Source organism: Desmodus rotundus, chromosome 7, assembly GCF_022682495.2.
Source record: "Desmodus rotundus isolate HL8 chromosome 7, HLdesRot8A.1, whole genome shotgun sequence".
Classification (NCBI taxonomy): Eukaryota; Metazoa; Chordata; class Mammalia; order Chiroptera; family Phyllostomidae; genus Desmodus; species Desmodus rotundus.
In genome coordinates, this window is record NC_071393.1 from 15,183,335 (window position 1) to 15,202,014 (window position 18,680).

The 18,680-nt window shown below is 53.6% G+C and overlaps 1 protein-coding gene across 1 annotated transcript; it reads left to right on the forward strand.

Annotated features, from left to right (window-relative positions):
• Positions 1-15,932, forward strand: SEC14L4 (SEC14 like lipid binding 4). The gene is made up of 12 exons (XM_024566955.3): positions 1-144; positions 2,830-2,905; positions 4,453-4,496; positions 4,767-4,826; positions 4,941-5,129; positions 6,807-6,902; positions 7,192-7,252; positions 8,219-8,302; positions 8,618-8,724; positions 8,793-8,932; positions 9,023-9,192; positions 10,368-15,932. Exons 1-12 carry the CDS (start codon positions 91-93, stop codon positions 10,505-10,507), a joined length of 1,221 nt encoding a protein of 406 aa, XP_024422723.1. The 5' UTR covers positions 1-90; the 3' UTR covers positions 10,508-15,932.
• Positions 15,933-18,680: the final 2,748 nt, after the last annotated feature.

Consider the following 18,680-nt stretch of genomic DNA (forward strand, 5'->3'; position numbering starts at 1 on the left):
CTGTCGGGGAGGGACTAACATCTGACCTGCCTGGCAAAACCGGGCGCCCAGGAGCACCACCAGCGGCAAAACTTGGCTCCCACAAGCACCATGAGCGGCCGAGTCGGGGACCTGAGCCCCCAGCAGCAGGAGGCACTGGCCAGGGTGAGGGTCTCCGAGGGCCGAGGGCCGGGAGTCTTGGGGAGGGACTGAGCAGCCTGACGCTGCCCACCTGGGCTGAGACCCCTATTGTACGGAGGCGCTGGAGAGCGCCTCTGACCAGACCGCCCGCTCCCAGTTGCCCAGGCAGCTGTGTACAGGGCAGGGGCCCTCCTCTCCGCGACAGTGGTTCCCAATCCAGCTTTCCACTCCTGCCCACTCATGGCCACGGGGCCTGGCTCTCGATGCCTGGTTAGGGGCAACAGGTCGGGGTGGGGCGGGGGCGCTGCCATCCCACTCCTGGGCAGCCTTGGGCAGACTCCCAGATCTCCCGCCCAGATTGCAACATTTGTTTGGTTTCCTTTGTGGCTTTCTGACTCCCGAGGGCCTAAGCTCTCTCCCTGTTGTCAGTGTTTTCATGGGGAATGGAGGAGACTGGGGATTTCAAGGCCTCCCAGCAGGCCATACCTGGGAGTGTCATGGCCAATGGGGAAGGGGGAGCGTATCCAAGAGTAGGTGCCACAGCATTAGGGTGGTTTGCAGATGGCCAGGTGTTGGAAACTGTGACTACAGGTTGGGGGGAGGGGGTGGTCACAGCCCCCGCTGGCCCCTTGGGCCTGTGAAAGAGCAGCTTCAGACACGTGGAGAATGATGTCTGCTGAGGCTCCTACTCTCAGGAAGACGTGAGGGTCCTCTAGAGAGGAATGAGGACCCCTGGTGAAGGAGGAGGACCCCGAGTGAATTCCTGGTGAAGGAGAGAGGGGCCCCAGGTGAATGAAGGGCCTCCTGGGTGAATTCTCAAGTAAAGGAGGAGGTTCCAGCAGCGGAGGGCCCCAGATGAACAAAGCATCCTCAAGTGAAAGAAAGAGGGTCCCCTGGTTGACCCTCTCGCTCCCCCATTGGCAACGACCTCAGAGAAGCCCCACAGCCTAGGCTTCTAGGAGGGACTGGATGCCTGGTTTTTGGGGGTGAATTATGATGGAGATGCCTGTGGGCCAAAGAGCTTTAAACAATGTAAAAAGAGTTTATTCTTATTTAAAAGGAACAGATTCTATTTTTAATATTAGGGGAAAAAAAGTAGAAAGAAGGGGGAGAAGCCACCCATGATCACAGTGTCCTAGGCCGCCATCCTCAGAACGTTTCCTTCTAGCTTTTTCCCCTCAACCTAGTTCCCACGGCGGGCGGGCCCACTGCCAGAGGCTGCTGTTACTTTCCCCACCATCAGTTTTTTCTCCACGTTGCTCCAGTCCCTTCCCAGCACCCGCTTAGCGGTTTTCTCCTCTACTTGACATGAGTTTCAAAAGTGGAGTGGCCTTGAGATTGGAAGATTCGGACTCCTGCTGACCTTGCAGCTTCCTTACTCTGTCCCTGGGGAGGACCTCCCCCTCTGTCCCCCAGCCTCAGTTTCCTCACCTGCAAAGCAGGGATGTGACCTTTGCTGCACCTGCCTCGGGGCACATCCTGAGGTTCAAAGGAGGGAATCTGGTCATCTGGAGGGGCTGAGGGGTGTGGGGTTATTGTTACTCCAGTAGTATTGCCCCCCTACCTCCCCAAAGAAGCTTCTTCAGGAGCCCAGAGGCTACAGCTGTTCAAGGTGCAGGAAGCTCCATTTCAGGTCCTGGTGATTGTTAGATTATTATTATGATAATCTCCAACTGGTGACTATTACAGCTGCTGCTCAGGTTATTAACCTGAGGAGGTGTTTAAGCTGATTATTCATTTTGAATTATGGGAGCAATACAGGAACGCATTCTTATTTTAGACGTCATCCATTAAGCTCAAGACGGTTGGGTGGGTGGTCGGCAAGACAGCTTCCTAAGGCTCTGCCGGCATCCGTCTCTAATCCCAAATTCTCAGTCACAGGTTCCCCTGTGCACCCAGCCCTCCAGGCCTTGTCTTCAGCTCCCTTCATCCCCATGGAATTGGGGCCTGCTTCTTATCTCACAGTTGAGCCTCAGTTCCAAACCCAAACTCCCAGTGGCTTCCCCAAACTCTACCAGTAAGCAAAGGCATCCCCCACCAGTCAGACGCCCTCCTCTCCCCCAGCCCTGATGGGGCAGCTCTGGCTTCTTTTCCAGCCCTCTCTGCTGACCTTTGCCTGGGGCTGTTTCCACAGACTCCACTGTCCCGGGCTGCGGGCAGTCCGTGTTTGCCGTGAGCCCACATTTATGTGGCTCCCGCAGTAAGCTGGGCCGGGTGCTATGCTTTACCTGTACAAACGCCTTTGATTGGCACAAGTTTATCATTATCCCCACTTCACAGATGAGGAAACTGAGGCTCAGAGAGGTTAAGTAACTTGCTTCGAAATCTGAATCCTCAAGATGCAGTATCAGGGGCAGCATTCCTAAAATGTTCCAGTTGGCTTGCACCAAATTCACTGGGGATGTTCACAAAAATGTCAACGGCAGGGCCCCCACCTTAGACTTACAGAATGAGGGTTTTGGGGAGCAGAGATCCCCCAAAGTTTGAGAAGGACACAACTCTTCCTGCCGTGGTGAGCTGAAGGGGTGGGTGTGCCCCATCCGCAGGTGGCAAAGTGGTCCAGGTAGCTGCTGCTAACTGTGCAGTCCCCGTCTCTGCAGGATCCCTGGGCAGGGCTGACTGCTGACTGAGGGTGGGGAGATCCAGGGACGGGATTGGGGGCTCTGGGGGGGTCATGGGAGCCCCTCTAAAACCATATCACCCCCTCAGTTCCAGGACAGCCTCCAGGACGTGCTGCCCACCATACCCAAGGCTGACGATTACTTCCTCCTGCGCTGGCTTCGAGGTGAGGCTGGTGGGATCGGAGGGTATCAGGAAAGGGTATGGGAGACTTCGGGGGACTGGGCCACAGAGTGGTAAAGAGTCCACTCTGGAATCAGCCCACTTTGGGCTAGAATCTGAGCTCCGCTTCAGACTGGCATGGCACCTCCCCATTGGCTACTGTGAGTGTTAGGTGAGAGGCGTCGTGCTTAGCACCAGGGGGACACAGGGTCCAGGTGAGGTTAGTTAACACTTGGGAAGTTCTCAGGATGACGGGCCTGGCCAGGCCTGACTCAGGTATCGCTGATCACAGTCCTCAGGACCTGCCTTTGCGTCTATCCCCAGTTCCTGAAAGACAAGGCTGTGCGGTCCCCTTAGAGAACCCGGCACCAAGCAGGTGCCCAGCAAACACTTCCGGAAGTGGATGTAATTAAGGATGGAGGAGTTTCTTCTAGGAATTGCTGAAACAGTGTAAAATGATTATAATAACAGAAACCGCCCCAGAGCTTAGGGAAAAATTTATTTCGACTCAGTATACCCCCGTGGAATGGATTTTGAACTTGATAATCAAGACAGAGCTGGTGGCCCTGGCTGGGTATCTCAGTGGGTTGGAGAGTGATCCCATGCACCAAAAAAATTGTGGGTTTGGTTCCTGGTCAGGGCACATACCTAGGCTGCGGGTTCAATCCTCGGTTGGGGCACATACAGAAGGCCACCTATCGATGTTTCTGTTTCTGCCTCTCTCCCTTCCTCTCTCTCTGAAGTCAATTAAAAAAAAAAATCCTCAGGTGAGGATTTAAAAAAGAAAAGACAGAACCGGTGGCCTTGGTGGTTTTTTCCTGGAGGTTCATGATCCGGGCAGAGGAGGGAGCCCGGGGTATCTCAGGCCTCTTCCATTTGAAAATCTCTGACCTTGGATCTTATCGAAGGCCCATCACAGGACAAATTCCTCAGGGAACCAGCAGTCTCAGAGAGCAACAGTCATTGCATTTCTAAAATACAGCAAGCATTGTGTTTTCAATTGATGTTCATTTAGTTCTTTAAAATAAGTAATCACAACAGTATCTGTCATTTATTGAGTACTAACTGCAAACCAGGTAATGGGCCAAGCCACATTTGTCTCATGCCATCCTTTGAATAACTGAAAACCATATTATTCCCATTTCACAGATTTAAAAACTAAGGCTCAGAGAAACTGAGTGACTTGCTCAGGGTTGCACAGCAAATCAAAGGACAAAACTAGACTTCGAGCCCAAGTTGGCCTGACTCCAGAGCCCATGCTCTGCCCTGCCCCTAACACCAAGGGCACCTCTGCTCCCAGGGGGATGTCAAATGTCGCAGGCTAGGTCAGCCTTTAGAATAGTTTTAATAGGCCTGGAAACTGAAATCAAGGGCCTTCAAAATCTTCTAGAGAATTAATTATCCTTGCATTTTAACAAACTTTTCCTACCCCCATTGTATCCTTGGGGTGTCAGGAAAATCAGGAGGCACCCCACCATTTCCCCATGAGTTTTCAGAGAATAGCTTGCTCTAGATCTGGCCTCAAGCCTCTTACCTCTACTCTTCTTGCAGCTCAGAAGTTTGACCTGAAGAAATCCGAGGACATGCTCCGGAAGGTGAGCCCCCACTCCCATGCCTCCCGCGCACGGTACCCCAGGGATTAGTGACAAAGGGCGGGCACCCTTGCCCTGTCCCCTTGTCACATTTCTTCTCCTCCTTGGATCTTTTCTCTGCATCGGGACCGGGTCCCCCACAGTCCTCCTCCTGGTGTCCCCATGCCCAGTTCAATGTCGGTAAAGGCTAAGGATGCTTTGGCAGGATCTGGTGGCCGTGGGCAGGGGGACCTCTGGGGCAGGCAGTCTTCAGGTCCTGCCCTGTCTCCATAGTGCCTGGAGTTCCGGAAGCAACAGGACCTGGACAACATCCTCACATGGCAGCCCTCAGAGGTAAGCCTCACAGAGAACCCCCGGGCCATCTGGTAACCCCCACCTCACTCCCCACCACCTGATGGAGCAGGGACGTGACTTGGTGGGCTGGTTTGAGTCACGACCTCACCCTAGGTGATCCAGCTGTACGACTCAGGTGGTCTGTGTGGCTACGACTATGAAGGCTGCCCCGTGTGGTTCGAAATCATCGGGAACCTTGACCCGAAGGGTCTCCTCCTGTCAGCCTCCAAGCAGGAGCTGATCCGGAGACGTATCAAGGCCTGTGAGCTGCTTTTGCATGAGTGTGAGCTGCAGAGCCAGAAGGTGAGTGACCAGGACCAGGGGTTGGGGAGTGTTAAAGGGGTGGGGCTGGGGGACAGGCTTGTGCTAGGCCTAGTCTGTCTAAAAGGTGGCACCAGGACCAGGAAGGGGAGGTACCCTGCCCCAGCTTTCCCCCAGCCCTCAGTACTCCAGGCTCTGGTGAAACGTGGCTTCTCCTGCAGTCACCCATCTACAAGCGTCTAACATGAGCGTGGCCCTCTTTGCTAGCATGAGCCAAGGGTCCCCAAAGCCCTTTCCCCTCTCTTTTGACCTTAAGTGAGATGCTGACCTTGGGTGCAGTGAATACTGTCCTTCTGTTCCCCAGGAACTCTGGGAACAGTGGGTGGTCAACTTCGCTCACGGAAAAGACGTCTTGTGACTGTAAATTGCATAACTGTAATTACCTGATGGGGGAGCCATTACTTTGGTTGTCCTAGAGAACAGTGACCCTGGAAACTGGGCACATCCCCTTGTGGGTCCCTAGAAGCTACTATGGAGTTGCTTTAAAAAAAATATGGAGTCCTTGCCCTGGCTGGTGTGGCTCAGTGGACTGAGCACTGGCTTGCGATCCAAAAGGTTGCCGGTTCGACTCCCAGCCAGGACACATGTTTGGATTATAGGTCAGGTCCCCAGGTGGGGGCATGTGAGAGGCAACCAATGTTTCTCTCACACATCAATCTTTCTCATTCCCTTCCCTTCTCTCTAAAAATAAATAAATAAAATCTTTTAAAATATATACGGAGTCCTGTGGGACGCAGGGCTTCTAAGCCAAGAAGGACTCGCCCCCACCTTTGCAGGTCTCCTTGCCCCTGACTCTGTTCCCTGGCCTGTAACCTTCAGAGTGGATCTAGTGCCTTGTTGGTTTTCTGAGTCTAAGTGTCTGGTGAGCCTAAGAAGAAGACTGACCCCCAGAAGGAGCTATGGGGCTGGGGGTCATTGGGCAAATGGCTGACTCCAAATGACGTAGACAAGGCCTTGGTCTCCAGCCTCTGGCTCAGTGCTAGACACCAAAGGGATCTGTGGCAAGCAGGAGAGAATCGCAAAGCACTGTATTTAGTGCCTGGTTTGAATAGGTGTGTGCCTGTCAAACAAGACGGCTGATGTCAAAGGTTCAAAACAGTGTCTTCTGTGGCAGGGATGTCTCCACTGGAGCCGGTGACTAGGTGATGATGATACTACTAACAATATCTGTTAATATTCATTAGGGACCAGCCATGTGCCAGGCACTAGGCTCATGGATTACTCATAGCAAGTCTATCAGAGCCTGGAATTATCCCCATTTTACAGAGAGAAAAAAAGTAAGGTTCAGAGGGGTTAAAAAGCCACCCAAGGCCACACAGCCTGATGACAGTGCAGCTCAGGCATGGACACAGCCATGGGACCGCAAACAGTGGGCAGCATTGTATACTGTTGTATCCAAAGAGTTCAATGAGTGAGGAACGATGATTTTAATTCCAGGGTTAACCGATTTCAGGCAATAGTTTTGAACAAATTGTGTGATAAGGGCCACTGTGCCAGGGCTTCAATGCAGACCCTAGATGAGTGTCTGTGTTTGGGAAACACTGCGGGCAGCCGGAGGTGGGGGTGGCAGGAAGGCAGGAGCTGTGGCCAGGTCTCTCGAGCCAGTATCTCCCAGCTGGAGCTGTTGTCTGACCTGTATACCTGCTCTGTTGCATGCAGCTGGGCAGGAAGATCGAGACCATGATGATGGTGGTTGACATGGAGGGGCTGAGCCTGAAACACCTGTGGAAGCCAGCTGTGGAGGTCTACCAGCAGGTAAGGTAAGCAGCTGGCTCGAGGCCTCTAGGGAGCCACTGCCCACACAAGCTTCAGACCATGGAGGAGGGGAATGTGCCCCCACCCAGGGGTCCCACAGAGCAGCCGGTGAAGCTGGCCCTGGGTACCCCCTGCAAGGAGAAAGAGGACAAAGTACATGCTCATGGGCAGATGGGGTAGGCCAGGGAGTAGGGGGGTGCGGACTCTTGTCTCAGAAGCCTCAGAGGCCACCAAAGCCAGGCAGGGATATTGGAGTATGGCCTAAACCTGACTCTTCTTGACTCTACAGTTTTTTCTCATCCTGGACGCAAATTATCCTGAGACAGTGAAGAATTTAATTGTCGTTCGAGGTGAGGATTCACTGGGTGGTGGGGGATGAGTGGGGAGTGGGGGGATGGGGAGTGGGTAAGCCACTGAATTCAGGGTTTCTCAAACCATCCTCTGTGAAGAATGGGTTTTTGTGTTGGTCGGTTTGTTTTTCTGGTGTGTGTGTTTGAGCTCAGTCCTCCGCAGACTGATACTTTTGGAATATACAAATGCCTGTGCAGCGATATCAAGTAAGTTATGTGTCTCTAAGTGTTTGCTGTTATTTTCTTTACTTATCTGGGTGTGGACTGGTAACATGTGGTCCATGGACCGCACAGGTTGGTGGACTCACTTAGGGTGGGAATGGTCCCTGTCCATGACAGCAACAGAGTGAGGGGTAGCCACATGTGCTCTGGGCCAGATGGTCTGGCTTCCTGTCTAGCCAGCTCTGTGACTTTGAGCAAGTCTATGGAACCTCACTGAGCCTCAGTTTTCTCATTCTGTAAAATAGGCACCTTCCTCTTAGGATAGCTGTGAGGTTCAAGGAGACAGTCTGTGGAGAAGGTGCAGTGCAGAGCCTGGTACCCAGAAATGGCCCAGCAAGTCTGAATAATTCAGGTGGGACATGAGGTCTAAGGCAGGTGCCCCACCTCCTTGCACCTAAGAGGATTCCAAAGCAACCTGGGAAAACCTTGCGAGTGGAAAGGAAGAGGCGCCATTGGGGAATGAACGCTGCTGAGGCCCTCTGCCTGAATAGGGAAAGCAACCAGTTGTCGAAAGCCTGGCACTGTGCCAGGTGTTATGCATACACCGTTAGATTCAACCTCCACCTTGTAGTCGTTAATAGCTCTGAGACTCAAAGACGGGGAGTAACCAGCTGAGGGTCACAGAGCAGGAAGAGTCAGCATCTCGATCTGTCTACTTCCTGTCTAGCCCATGCCCTTGAGTGTGACTTTATATATCCAAGTCCTCTCCGGTCCAGCTTCCCAAGGGAGTTTCATGTGTTTCAGCCCCTAAGCTGTTCCCTGTGGCCTTCAACTTGGTCAAGCCGTTCATAAGTGAGGAGACTCGAAAGAAGATAGTGATTCTGGGAGGTGAGTGACGTGGCCTCCTGGTTGTGCCCGTCTGCCTAGGAAGCAGAGGTCAGGGCTCAAGGCCCCATTTCTCCCTGGCTCTTCCTCTTTACCCAGGCATTGATCTTGGCCTGACTCCCAGCAGCCTTTGCACACACAGACAAGGCTTTGAGCCCTAGTCCCATACCGAGGTGGCCATGGATAGCTCTTGGGCGATCTCATGAGCAGGCACCCAGGACAGCAAGACAAGGACACATCAGGCCCCTTCCCAAGGCTTGGTCCCCTCTGCCTTCTGTCAAGCCTGAGCCCCACAGGGCCTCTCTCTTGCTTCCACAGGCAACTGGAAGCAGGAGCTGCCAAAGTTCATCAGCCCCGACCAGCTGCCCATGGAGTTTGGAGGGACCCTGACTGACCCTGATGGCAACCCCAAGTGTCTGAACAAGGTACAGGGTGCCCGGAGAGTGGGGGGGAGGGGTCACTGGTAGTTTCACTCACCCACCCTTACCCACAGATCAAGTATGGAGGCGAGGTGCCCAAGAGCTACTACTTGCACAACCAGGTGAGGGTGCAGTATGACCACACGGTGACCATTGGCCGAGGCTCCTCCCTGCAGGTGGAAAACGAGATCCTGTTCCCGGGCTGTGTGCTCAGGTAGGGACGGAGGCCGCTCACACCTGAGCACAGCTGGGAGGAACCTGGAGCCCAGGCAGGAGGTCATCAGTGGGGCCCTGTCCCCTGCAGGTGGCAGTTTGCATCAGATGGGACAGACATCGGTTTCGGAGTTTTCCTGAAAACCAAGAAAGGAGAGAAGCAGCGAGTTGGGGAGATGACAGAGGTGCTGCCCAGCCAGCGCTATAACGCCCACCTGGTGCCCGAGGATGGCAGCCTCACCTGCATCAATGCTGGCGTCTGTAAGAGCTGCAGCGTTCACTAGAGTCAAGTCCTTGTTTCCCTCCTAGCAAAGAGATGAGCTGATGTGTGTTGCCAGTCTGGCTTCTCCCTTTGCCTTCTGTTCGTAGCCCTCAGGGAGGGTGTGGGGCTCTGTGCAAGCTCCTAGACGCCAGAGGTGCCGGGGGAATTGGCTCAGGGTGTTGGATCTGATGAGTAGCCGTAGGTGTGGGTACAAGGCAGAGACTCATTGTAGAGAGTGGGGTGCACAGGCTGGGGCTGTGGGCTCAGCTCCTGGGAAGCCTCCGCACTGAACTGGGCAGGCTAAGAGATGGGTAAGTAAACAGCATGAGATTAGCTTCAGGGGTCCCAAACTGCCCAGGTACGTGGACCACCGCACGCTGGGCATCCTGAACAGATGATTTATCCTTCCTTCACAGGCTGCCCAGGCCAGCTACAGTCTGGTCAGTTTCATCAGGAACAGTGCCGCCAGGGAGTGCCACAGACCTCCCGCCTCTGTTGAGAGCAGAGCTAGGAGAAGGGGGACCCAAGCTTGATCTCCTCTGGAGAAGGAGAATGATTTTTTTTTTTTGCTAATGCTTTAGTTAATACACACTTAGTTTATCCCCTGTTTGTGGAAAGGGAGAATTAGGAGAGTGGAAACAGAAACTGGATGACTCACCATGGCCCAGCGTCCCACGTTGGCCTTTGGCGTTGAAGAACATGCCCTCTGTGAAAGGCATGATGAAAAAGTGCCTTATGGAGCTCAGCCCTCTCTTCTGGGGAAAGCAGGGCTCCTCTCTGGGTTGGAGCATTGGGATATGGGAATCTCGGTCCCTCCTCTCCCTTGCTCTGTAATTGTCAGAAAGTCATATCAACCTCTCTAAGTGTCCGTTTCCTCGTTCATACAATAGCAGATGATGGTACCTTCCATGGGGCTGCTTTGAGGATTCAGGGAGCTGTGAGTATTGATGTAATGCCTGGCACCTAGGAAGGGCTGATGCATGCTGGTGGCTATTGTTAATTCTTCATTGAGCACAAGCGACATGCAAAGAGATGGCCATGAGCAGTGGGCTGGGAGCTGAGCAGTGGCTAACCCTCCAGCCCCACCCACAGTCCTGGGCAGCTGGTTCCCAAGGGCACCAGGTTCTCAGATGGGTTGGGCTTGAGTTGCCTGATTACTTCTCCATCCTTGCAGATGTCCTGCGCTTTGACAACACCTACAGCCTGATGCACTCCAAGAAGGTCAGCTACACTGTGGAAGTGCTGCTCCCTGACAAGGCCTCCCAGGAGAAGATTCAGGGCCTTGAGGAGACAGGGCCATCCCCAGCACAATGAAGAAAGACCCTGGCTGCCTCTGTGCCTGTGCCCTCTAACCCCCTTTACCCCCCACTCCCTGTCCCCTGCCCTCCCAGGCAGAGTGGTACTGGAAGTAAGTGCAGAGAGTGCTCACCCTACATGGCCATCTCAATTCCTCATGGGACCACCTGGCACAGTGGCCAAGCCGGAAGGGGACACCCAGTACGTAGGCCACCCTGAGGATTCAGACGAGCATCTTATCCCCTGTTTGAAAAGACTGAGAATGAGAACCCGGAGGATGAACCAGCATCTACTGAGGAAGGATCCTGCCTGCAGAAGCGGCCCTGAGTCCACCTGACAAGGCCCACCTGTCCCAGGGCTCAGCCACACCTGGTATCCAGGCTTGGGAGCTTAAGCCCTAGGCCCTGCAGGGAGCACAGCCCCAGGCCCTAAGAGCAAGGAGGTGGAATTCTCTGCACAAGGGGCTCAGTGGGGATGGGCAGGGCCAGCTAGAGGCAGCTGGGTAGAGGGACAGGGCAGGGCTGAGGGTGTCACTTCTGGAAGAGCATCAAGGCCCCTCCAGGGTTGTTCTGCCTTTGGAGGGAAAATCGGACATGGAGAACGAGACCCAGCAGGTGTAACCACCAGGAGAAAAGGCCATGCTCAGCCTTACACAGAGCTGAGAGGGTGAAGCCTGAGTCTCCAGAGGATTTCCAGTGACCCCCTGCCCCTCCCCACCTGCTGTGATCCAGCTGACATTCAGCTTGGGCTCCTTCTGCCTCAGAGAGGGGGCAGCACTGAAGCAGAGTAGGAGTAAGCTGGACCATGCTGGAATGAGGTAGAAGGTGCTGCCATCCCAGGGCACTCATCTCAGGCTCTGACTTGCTTCTTGGAGAAGCATCCAGCTTCTCCTCCATTCTTGTGTCTCCCAAGGGGATAGCTGAAGGTCAACTGCCAGTCTCTGACCCCACTATGCAACCCAGTGATGGCTTCTATTTCTCAAAAGCTGGCCCACCTGGTGCCCGCAGCCCAGGCAAGACCACCATCTGAGCTACTGGGTGGACCGCACCCAACAGAGCCAAGTGTGCCGTGGAATAAACGGAGGAAGCCATTGAACTGGGAGTGGCTCTGAGGGTTGACTCCAGCTGGCAATGAAGCCATCGAGCGGGGTCTGAGAGTCCAGGCTGTGCTACCCTGCCCCCTGCTCTCCGGCTGGGCCAGGCCAGTGGCCACCAGCATTTCTGAAGACCTGGCCCTGGGTGACTTGGCCCTTGGATCTGGATCTCTGCCCAGGAGCTACTTGTTTGCCCTTGAGTCCCACAGGGCGAAGGAGTGCTGTCCCCCGGTGACGTCTCCAGGAGCGAGTGGTCCCATGTCTCTGTAAAAGGGGTTCTCCCTGTAAGTCATTAGCACCCTGGCTGCCCAGGCCTTCCCCAGAGACCGGAAGCCTCAGCAGGTACAACTGTCCAGGTGCTTTGTGACCAAGAAGGCGGGCCCTGGCCCTTTTCCTGTCCTTAGAGTCTGTGATTTCATTTTCTCCAGTTTATAGGAAGTTTCTAGACTTCCCAGGACCTATTTTTAGCAAGAAAATGATGAGGCTTGGCAAGGCGGGGGTCTTCGGGTGAGCTGTGTGAGGTCCTGGGACCCCAGGCCCTGCCTCTGTGGCAGTAGCGTCTTTCATGGTTTCGCACGCGGGTCTGAACAGGGGCTCTGATGCTATAAAAAGCAAACTAACTAAATGAAACGAAATGCCAGAAGCCAGTGCTGTGAGGCACTCTCGGCCTAAACAGAATGTTTGAGCAGTTTGGCAAGAGAAGAGCCTGCTGTGCCAGTGTCAGGGAGATGGCCTGGGGCCGGCTATCAGGCAGAAGTCCCAGGACATCCATGTTCCAGGGCAGCTCTGCATCCCAGACGCAACAGGCTTCCCCACCACCTGTGTGGCACTGCGGGGTCACCCTCTGCACAGCCTCCCCTGATGCAGCCCTGCCTGGAGAACCCTGAGGCCCTTGGGCATCCCAGAGCCATTTCCCACTGCCCTTGACAGGCTATGGAGGGCGCACTCACTGGGGTTGGAGGGACCCTTTGCCTGGTTTTGCTGGGCCCACATTTTCCTATGACAGAGGCTCATAATGCCTCACTTCTACCTTCATAACCTCCTGCTTAAAAATAAGGGGTTTATGGACTTGACCCCTGACCCTCGCCTTTCTAACCATCCACAGCCAATTACCCACCATGAGCATAGCCTCATCTGGTTTCCTCCCGAAATCCGGTCCCAGAGAATTTACCCAGATATAACTAAAACAAGGGGGTCGGGTGTGGGCTCCAGCGACTCTGAATCCCAGACCTGGCAGAGCACACCTCATGTCAAGCAGGATGGCAGCAGTCACCTGCAGAGGTGAGAACAGAAGCTCCCATCTGGCGAGGAGGGCAGGGGCACTTTGGGAGCTGCACAAGGGGACATCAGCAGCCCCATCCTCGACTCTTAACACTGTCACTTAAAAAAAAGAAAGAAAGTAGACCAGATATAGACAAGAAAGGGTCTGGCCTGCCTGAAGTTCGTTTCTCTGTTAGTTCATTTGTTCATCAGCGTTTATTGAGTGTCTGTCCAGCGCCAGGCACGGCAGGCCCTGGGACACCAAGGCGCTGGGCTGTTACCAGATGCCACCAGCAGGGAGGTTGCCTGTGTGCAGAGAGGCAGAGGTGACTCTGCGATCCACTATCCAGCGAGCCTGTCATCACCACGCATGCTTGGAGGGGCCGAATTCTGGGGGAGCATCCAGCAAAGGACGCCACTGGGGGGGTCAGTTGTGCTTTGCCCAATGGAGGGACCCCTGAAGGGAGAGCTGAAGCATAAGTGGGAGTGGCCAGGTGTGGTTCAGCCTTTCAGACTGAGAAGCCGGGTGTTCAAGGCTGGAGGAAAGCCAGGGGCTCTCGGTGATACCGGTAAGCACTGACTGGCGTTTGCTGCTTGTGAACGGCTGTGTGCACTTGGTTGTTAATAATGCAGGTTATGGAACAGAGTCTGTTGTTTGTCAGGAAAGAATGGCAAAACCTTGGCAAGAGGCCACCGATCAAAGCTCTTGCTCAAAAGGAGGTGTTTGGAAATACCTGGCCTCACCTATCCAGAGGAATGGGGGCAGGGCCTGCGCTTCCTGGCCATCTCCTCACTGGAAAGCACCCCCAATCTTCCAGGAGAGGCAGGGAGATAAAGGGGAGCCTATATGGGTGTTTGAGAGCAGTTGGAAAAGTTTCCCTGCTCCCCAAATCTCCACCCCAGCTCAGCTCACCTTCTAAGAGCTCAGACCAGAGGGGACACCACTGTGGGACAATCCCAGCTGCCCAGGGTGGGTCTTCAACCACACACCATGGTGCAGCACTCCACAGTTTGCATTGGCCCTTCCCATGCAACCCTCAAGGAGACAGGAGTCACAGCCCCATTTCTCGGGCCCGGAAACTGAGGCTCATGAGGGGAAATGCCTTGGCCAAAGGCTCGGGGTCTAATGACAGAGGTGGAGCCAGCACCCAGGTGTGCTGCCAGCAGTGCCCCCGCCCTGCCTCTCAGGGAAGGAGGGAGCAAGTGGGCTCACTAGGGAGGGTCAGAGCCAGGTGCTGGGGTCAGGGCAAGCCCCAGAGTCTGTAGAAAGCTTCTTGGACATTTGTGCCTCTTGATCGGATGTGGCAGTGCTGGCTGCACTGCACACCTACTTACTGTGTGCCAGGCCCGCGCTGAAGCAAGAAGCATCTTCCTGTTGACAAATGAGGAGAGCCAGGTTCACAGCAGGAGGAAACTTGTCACATCACACAACAAAGAGAAGGAGGCCAGACGTGAGCCAGGACCCACCCACCCAGACAGCATAAGACCTTAGTGAGCACCCTGGATGGGCAGCTGCACACTTGGTAACTTCAGGGGAGGCCACTGTGCCAGGCCTGAGCTGAGGGGCCCTCGGGTGACTTCCATCGTCAGCCACCAGGGAGTGCAACTGGGCCAGCCACGCATCTGTCCCATGAAGTATAAACAGGGTCCCCCAACATCTAGCTCATGAAGGGCAGCTTTGCAGATGAGTTGAGGCTCAATAGGCTAAGTTCACCAGGCCCAGGCTATTTGTGGGGCCATCCAGTGTGGGAGAAAGAGGTGGTCCAACCTGGTTCAGATCCTGGTTCTGCCATTTGCTGGCTTGCTCCTAAATACCTCTGGACCCTATTTTCCTCCCCATGGCCACTGTGCCAAACAGGGCCTCCACCTTGATTATTAGGAAGGAGTCCAGGAGTCTCCCTGTGCCCATTCCTACACTCTCCTATCCTGACTCCACAGGGCAGCCAGGAAAACCTTTCCAAAATGAGAATCTGTTCACACCATTCCCTGCATAAGCCCTTCACTGGCTCCCCATTTCCCTCTGGGAAAGGTCAGTCTCATTGGTGACTTACAAGGCCATCTGTGACCTGGCCATAGCACCCGCATTCCAGCTTCACCCAATGACCAGCACTCACCGATTTACCAAATTTGCTCATGCCAAACCCACAGCCCAGGACTCCCTCCCCAGTCTTCTGTGTGCCCACGAGGCCCCTGGAGCCCTCCTCTGGGCAGCCTTCCCATGGTCGCTTCCCTGCGCAGCCCCACGCAGGGTTGGGGGTCCTTCTCCAAGCTCTTAGGGCAATGGGACAGGGCTCATCACACAGCAGAGTCACCATCTGCCTCGTGTCTGTTCCCTGTTCATACTCAGCCTCCCATTCAGGCCGCACTCCCAAGACACCCCCTGCAGCCCTACAGAAATAACAGATGCCATTCACTGAGCCCCTGTGCAGGCCTGCTGCCCACCTGTGCCATCTTGTCCAATCTTCATGACAGTGTGGGTGAAAGAGGGACCCCATGCGAACCCTGACCAGCTCAGGGGAGGCCCACGGTGGGCCTTACAAACTCGGAGACCAAAAGTAACTACCCAGATGGTCTGAACATAAAAATTCTTAACGAAACGCAAGTAGGTAGTCAAACCCTAGGCCTGTAGCTTCCTTGACAGAGATGGGTCTTTACTTAGGTGAGCCTGTCTACTGTCCATTTGCATCTAAAATAACATACCTTTGGGATGTCAGAGTAATCCCCCTTTTCCAGACCCCTAGGAGACACCCACTGCACCAGAGCAGAGACCGTGGAGCCCCTCATTGTTTTCTGGCCCCCCACATACTATCCCTGTGTGCTGTAAATGCTGACGGCCCTGTATTGTGCACAACTACCCTGAAAAAGAAGTACGTATCTCTCCATTTTACTTTTTATCCAATTCCGGCAATTTCCCCCACTGTTAATCTACCACCAATGGATTTCATGTGACTCTCCTTACATCGCCTCCTTTGATTCTAATGTACGAAATAAGCTGCAGAACTGCCTGCTCTGGAGCGTTTTCTCAATCTGTTGAGATTTTGCTTCCTGGCCGTTGTTGTCAGTGTAACACAAATAAAATTATAAAAATTCTCTACCGGGTTGGATGTTTCTTTTGTCAACAATGGCTTTGTGACATACATGTAGTTGTCCCTGTTACACAGGAGAGAAAAGAAAGGCCCAGAGACACAGCCATTTGCTCAGCCGGGATTGGAATTCAGGGTGTCTGACTCCAGAGCCATGTGCCTCCCTAAGAAGCACTAAATATAAGAGCCAAACCCATAAAACTCTCAAAGGAAAACATAGAGGTAAATCTTCATGACCTTGGATTTGGCAATGTCTTCCTAGATATGATACCAAAAGCACAAGCAACAGAGGAAAAAGTAGATTAGTAGGACGTCATCAAAACTTAGAACCTTTTCCATCAGAGGGCGCAAAGAGAGTGGAAAGACAACCCACAGAGTGGGGAAAAAAGTATTTGCCAGTTATATATCAGATACGGGATTCATATGCAGGACATATTAAAAATTGTACAAGTCAACAATACAAAAACCAAGAACCTAATATAAAATGGATAAAGACATTTAAAAATGTGCATACACATTTCTCTGCAGAAGATGTACACGTGGCCAGAAAGCATGCGAAAAGGCGCTCGACATCTTTAGTCAGCAGAGAAATGCGAATCAAAACCACAGTGAGGTACCACGCGACGCCCACTGGGCCGGCCACCATAAATTTAAAAAGGAAACAGAAAATAAGTGTCGGGGAGGGCGTGAAGAAACTAGATCGCTCACGCTGTGCTGGTCGGAACGTAACATGGCGTAGCCACTTTGGAGAACAACTTGGCTGTTCCTCAAAAGGACAAACATAGAACGACGGTATGATCTAGCAATGCCACTCTTGAGGACACACACAAGAGAATCGAAAACCGAGGCTTCTGCAAAAACGTGTACGGAAGCGCTCACCGCAGCATTGTGTGGAATAGCCACAAAGGGAAACAACCCAGACGTCCTGCAGATGATGAACAGATAAACAGAACGTGGTGAATCCATGCAAACGGGTGTTAACCAGCCATGCCTGCTACAACACGGGTGGACCCTGAAAACCTACGCCAAGAGAAAGCAGCCAGACACAGGAGACGGCGTACTGCGTCATTTTCTTCGTATGAAACATCCAGAAGAGGGAAGTGTGGAGGAGGAAAGTATATCGGTGGCTCCCCGAGGCTGGAGCGAAGGAGCGGGAGATGGGAACGACTGCTAACGGTACAGGGTTGTTTGGTGTTGTTTCTGTTCGGGTTTTTTTTGTTGGGGGGGCTGGGTGATGAAAATGTTTGGTCATTAGAGAGTGGTGATGGTCGCACAGCCTCGTGATCTATGAAACATCACTGACTTGTATACATTAGGAACGGCGGATTTGTGTTACGAGAATTATATCACACTCACGTATCTTTTAATTAATAAAGGAAATGAAACTGCCCACGAGTAAAATACGGAACGTAGACTCCCTTGAAGGTGTTCTTCAGGGCAACCCTGGGACTCGGGCGAGATGCCCCCGGCTCCCTTCCCATCTTCCTGTTTTAGGCCACCCCTGTCTCACCTTCCTGTGATCTGAGCCCCCTGCCCTCCCCCCCACACACACACTAACTTGCCTCCTCCCAGCAACGCTCACCCCTTTGGTGAGGCTCCTGCACCCTCTGGACCTCCTCGGCACTCGCCCAGCTGGTTCTGGTGCAACCCCTCTAGGGGAAGGCAGGCGGGAATGTGCCCGTTGAGGACAGAGTGGCAGCCCTTGCCCATTTCTTAGTAACTGCCCAGAAGGAGGGGTTCCAGGGTGTGGCGTGGGCAGCCCTGTCTACCACCCTGCAGTCGTTTGCTCATGTTGCGGTTGTTGCCATGGCCCCCTGAGAGCTTGGCAAACTAGGAGCAAAACCCAATCTGGGGACTTACTTGGAGACGATGTGTTCTTTGGGTGGGGGTGGGGGAGTTCTCCTTTGCCGGAGCCTTTGTTTCGGGGGAGACAAAGTAATTCTGCTGGCCTCAAGACACCCTGCGGCCCTAGGGGACACACGACGATGATTTAGACCGCTTATTGAACACTTAGGATATTCCAGGCACAATGTTAAGCCCTCTGAGGGAAGGCAGGGCTGGGCTAGGGATCCAGAGTCAAACAGGCTTGGGTTCCAGTCCTGGCTCTCCATTTACTGACCTCAGAAAAGTTTCTTAATCCTTCGGACCTTCCACTTCTTTGACTGTCCAATGGGGGTTCCCCTGCCTGTTTCTAAATGGTTTGATGATGATGAGGCAAGGCTCTCCGCACAGAGGAAATGCTCGACCAGTGGGACCCGTGAGCTCCGTGGGGCAGGGACCTAATCCATCTTGTTTACTGCCCTGTCCCCTCCACGTGCTTTTCGCTTTCCCACGTCCACACCTTCACCCATGCCATCCCTTCCACTTGCGATGCCCTTTCCTCCACTCTGATCTCCACTAATTGGCATTGTCCCTTCCTTCAAGGTCTGGCTCAAAGGCCACCTGCATCCCACTGGGTAACTTCTGTGCCTGGGTCCTGTCCCTGATTAGTGCGGAAAGTACTGGAGCCAAATAGTCTAACAGCCCAATAGCAGAGCAGTTAATCGCATGGGTTTAACTGCATAAGTTAATTAACTTTCCCATACCTCAGTTTGCTTATCTGTAAAATGGGCTTAATAATGGCACCTATCCCCCAGGGGAGTTCTGAGGTTTAAATGAGGTAATGCACTTACAAGGAAGCCAGGCATATAATAAGCCTTCGGTTAATGCAATAAACCTTCGCTGTACAGTACAGTAGCCACAAACGTAAAGGGTG

What these genes read in the sequence shown, in the direction of transcription:
- SEC14L4 (XM_024566955.3), top strand. Translation starts at nt 91, where the DNA reads ATGAGCGGCCGAGTCGGGGACCTGAGCCCCCAGCAGCAGGAGGCACTG. An exon ending in CCTCCTGCGCTGGCTTCGAG is followed by an intron (nt 2,906 to 4,452) that starts GTGAGGCTGGTG and finishes CTCTTCTTGCAG; the next exon opens with CTCAGAAGTTTGACCTGAAG. An exon ending in CTGCATCAATGCTGGCGTCT is followed by an intron (nt 9,193 to 10,367) that starts GTAAGAGCTGCA and finishes CCATCCTTGCAG; the next exon opens with ATGTCCTGCGCTTTGACAAC.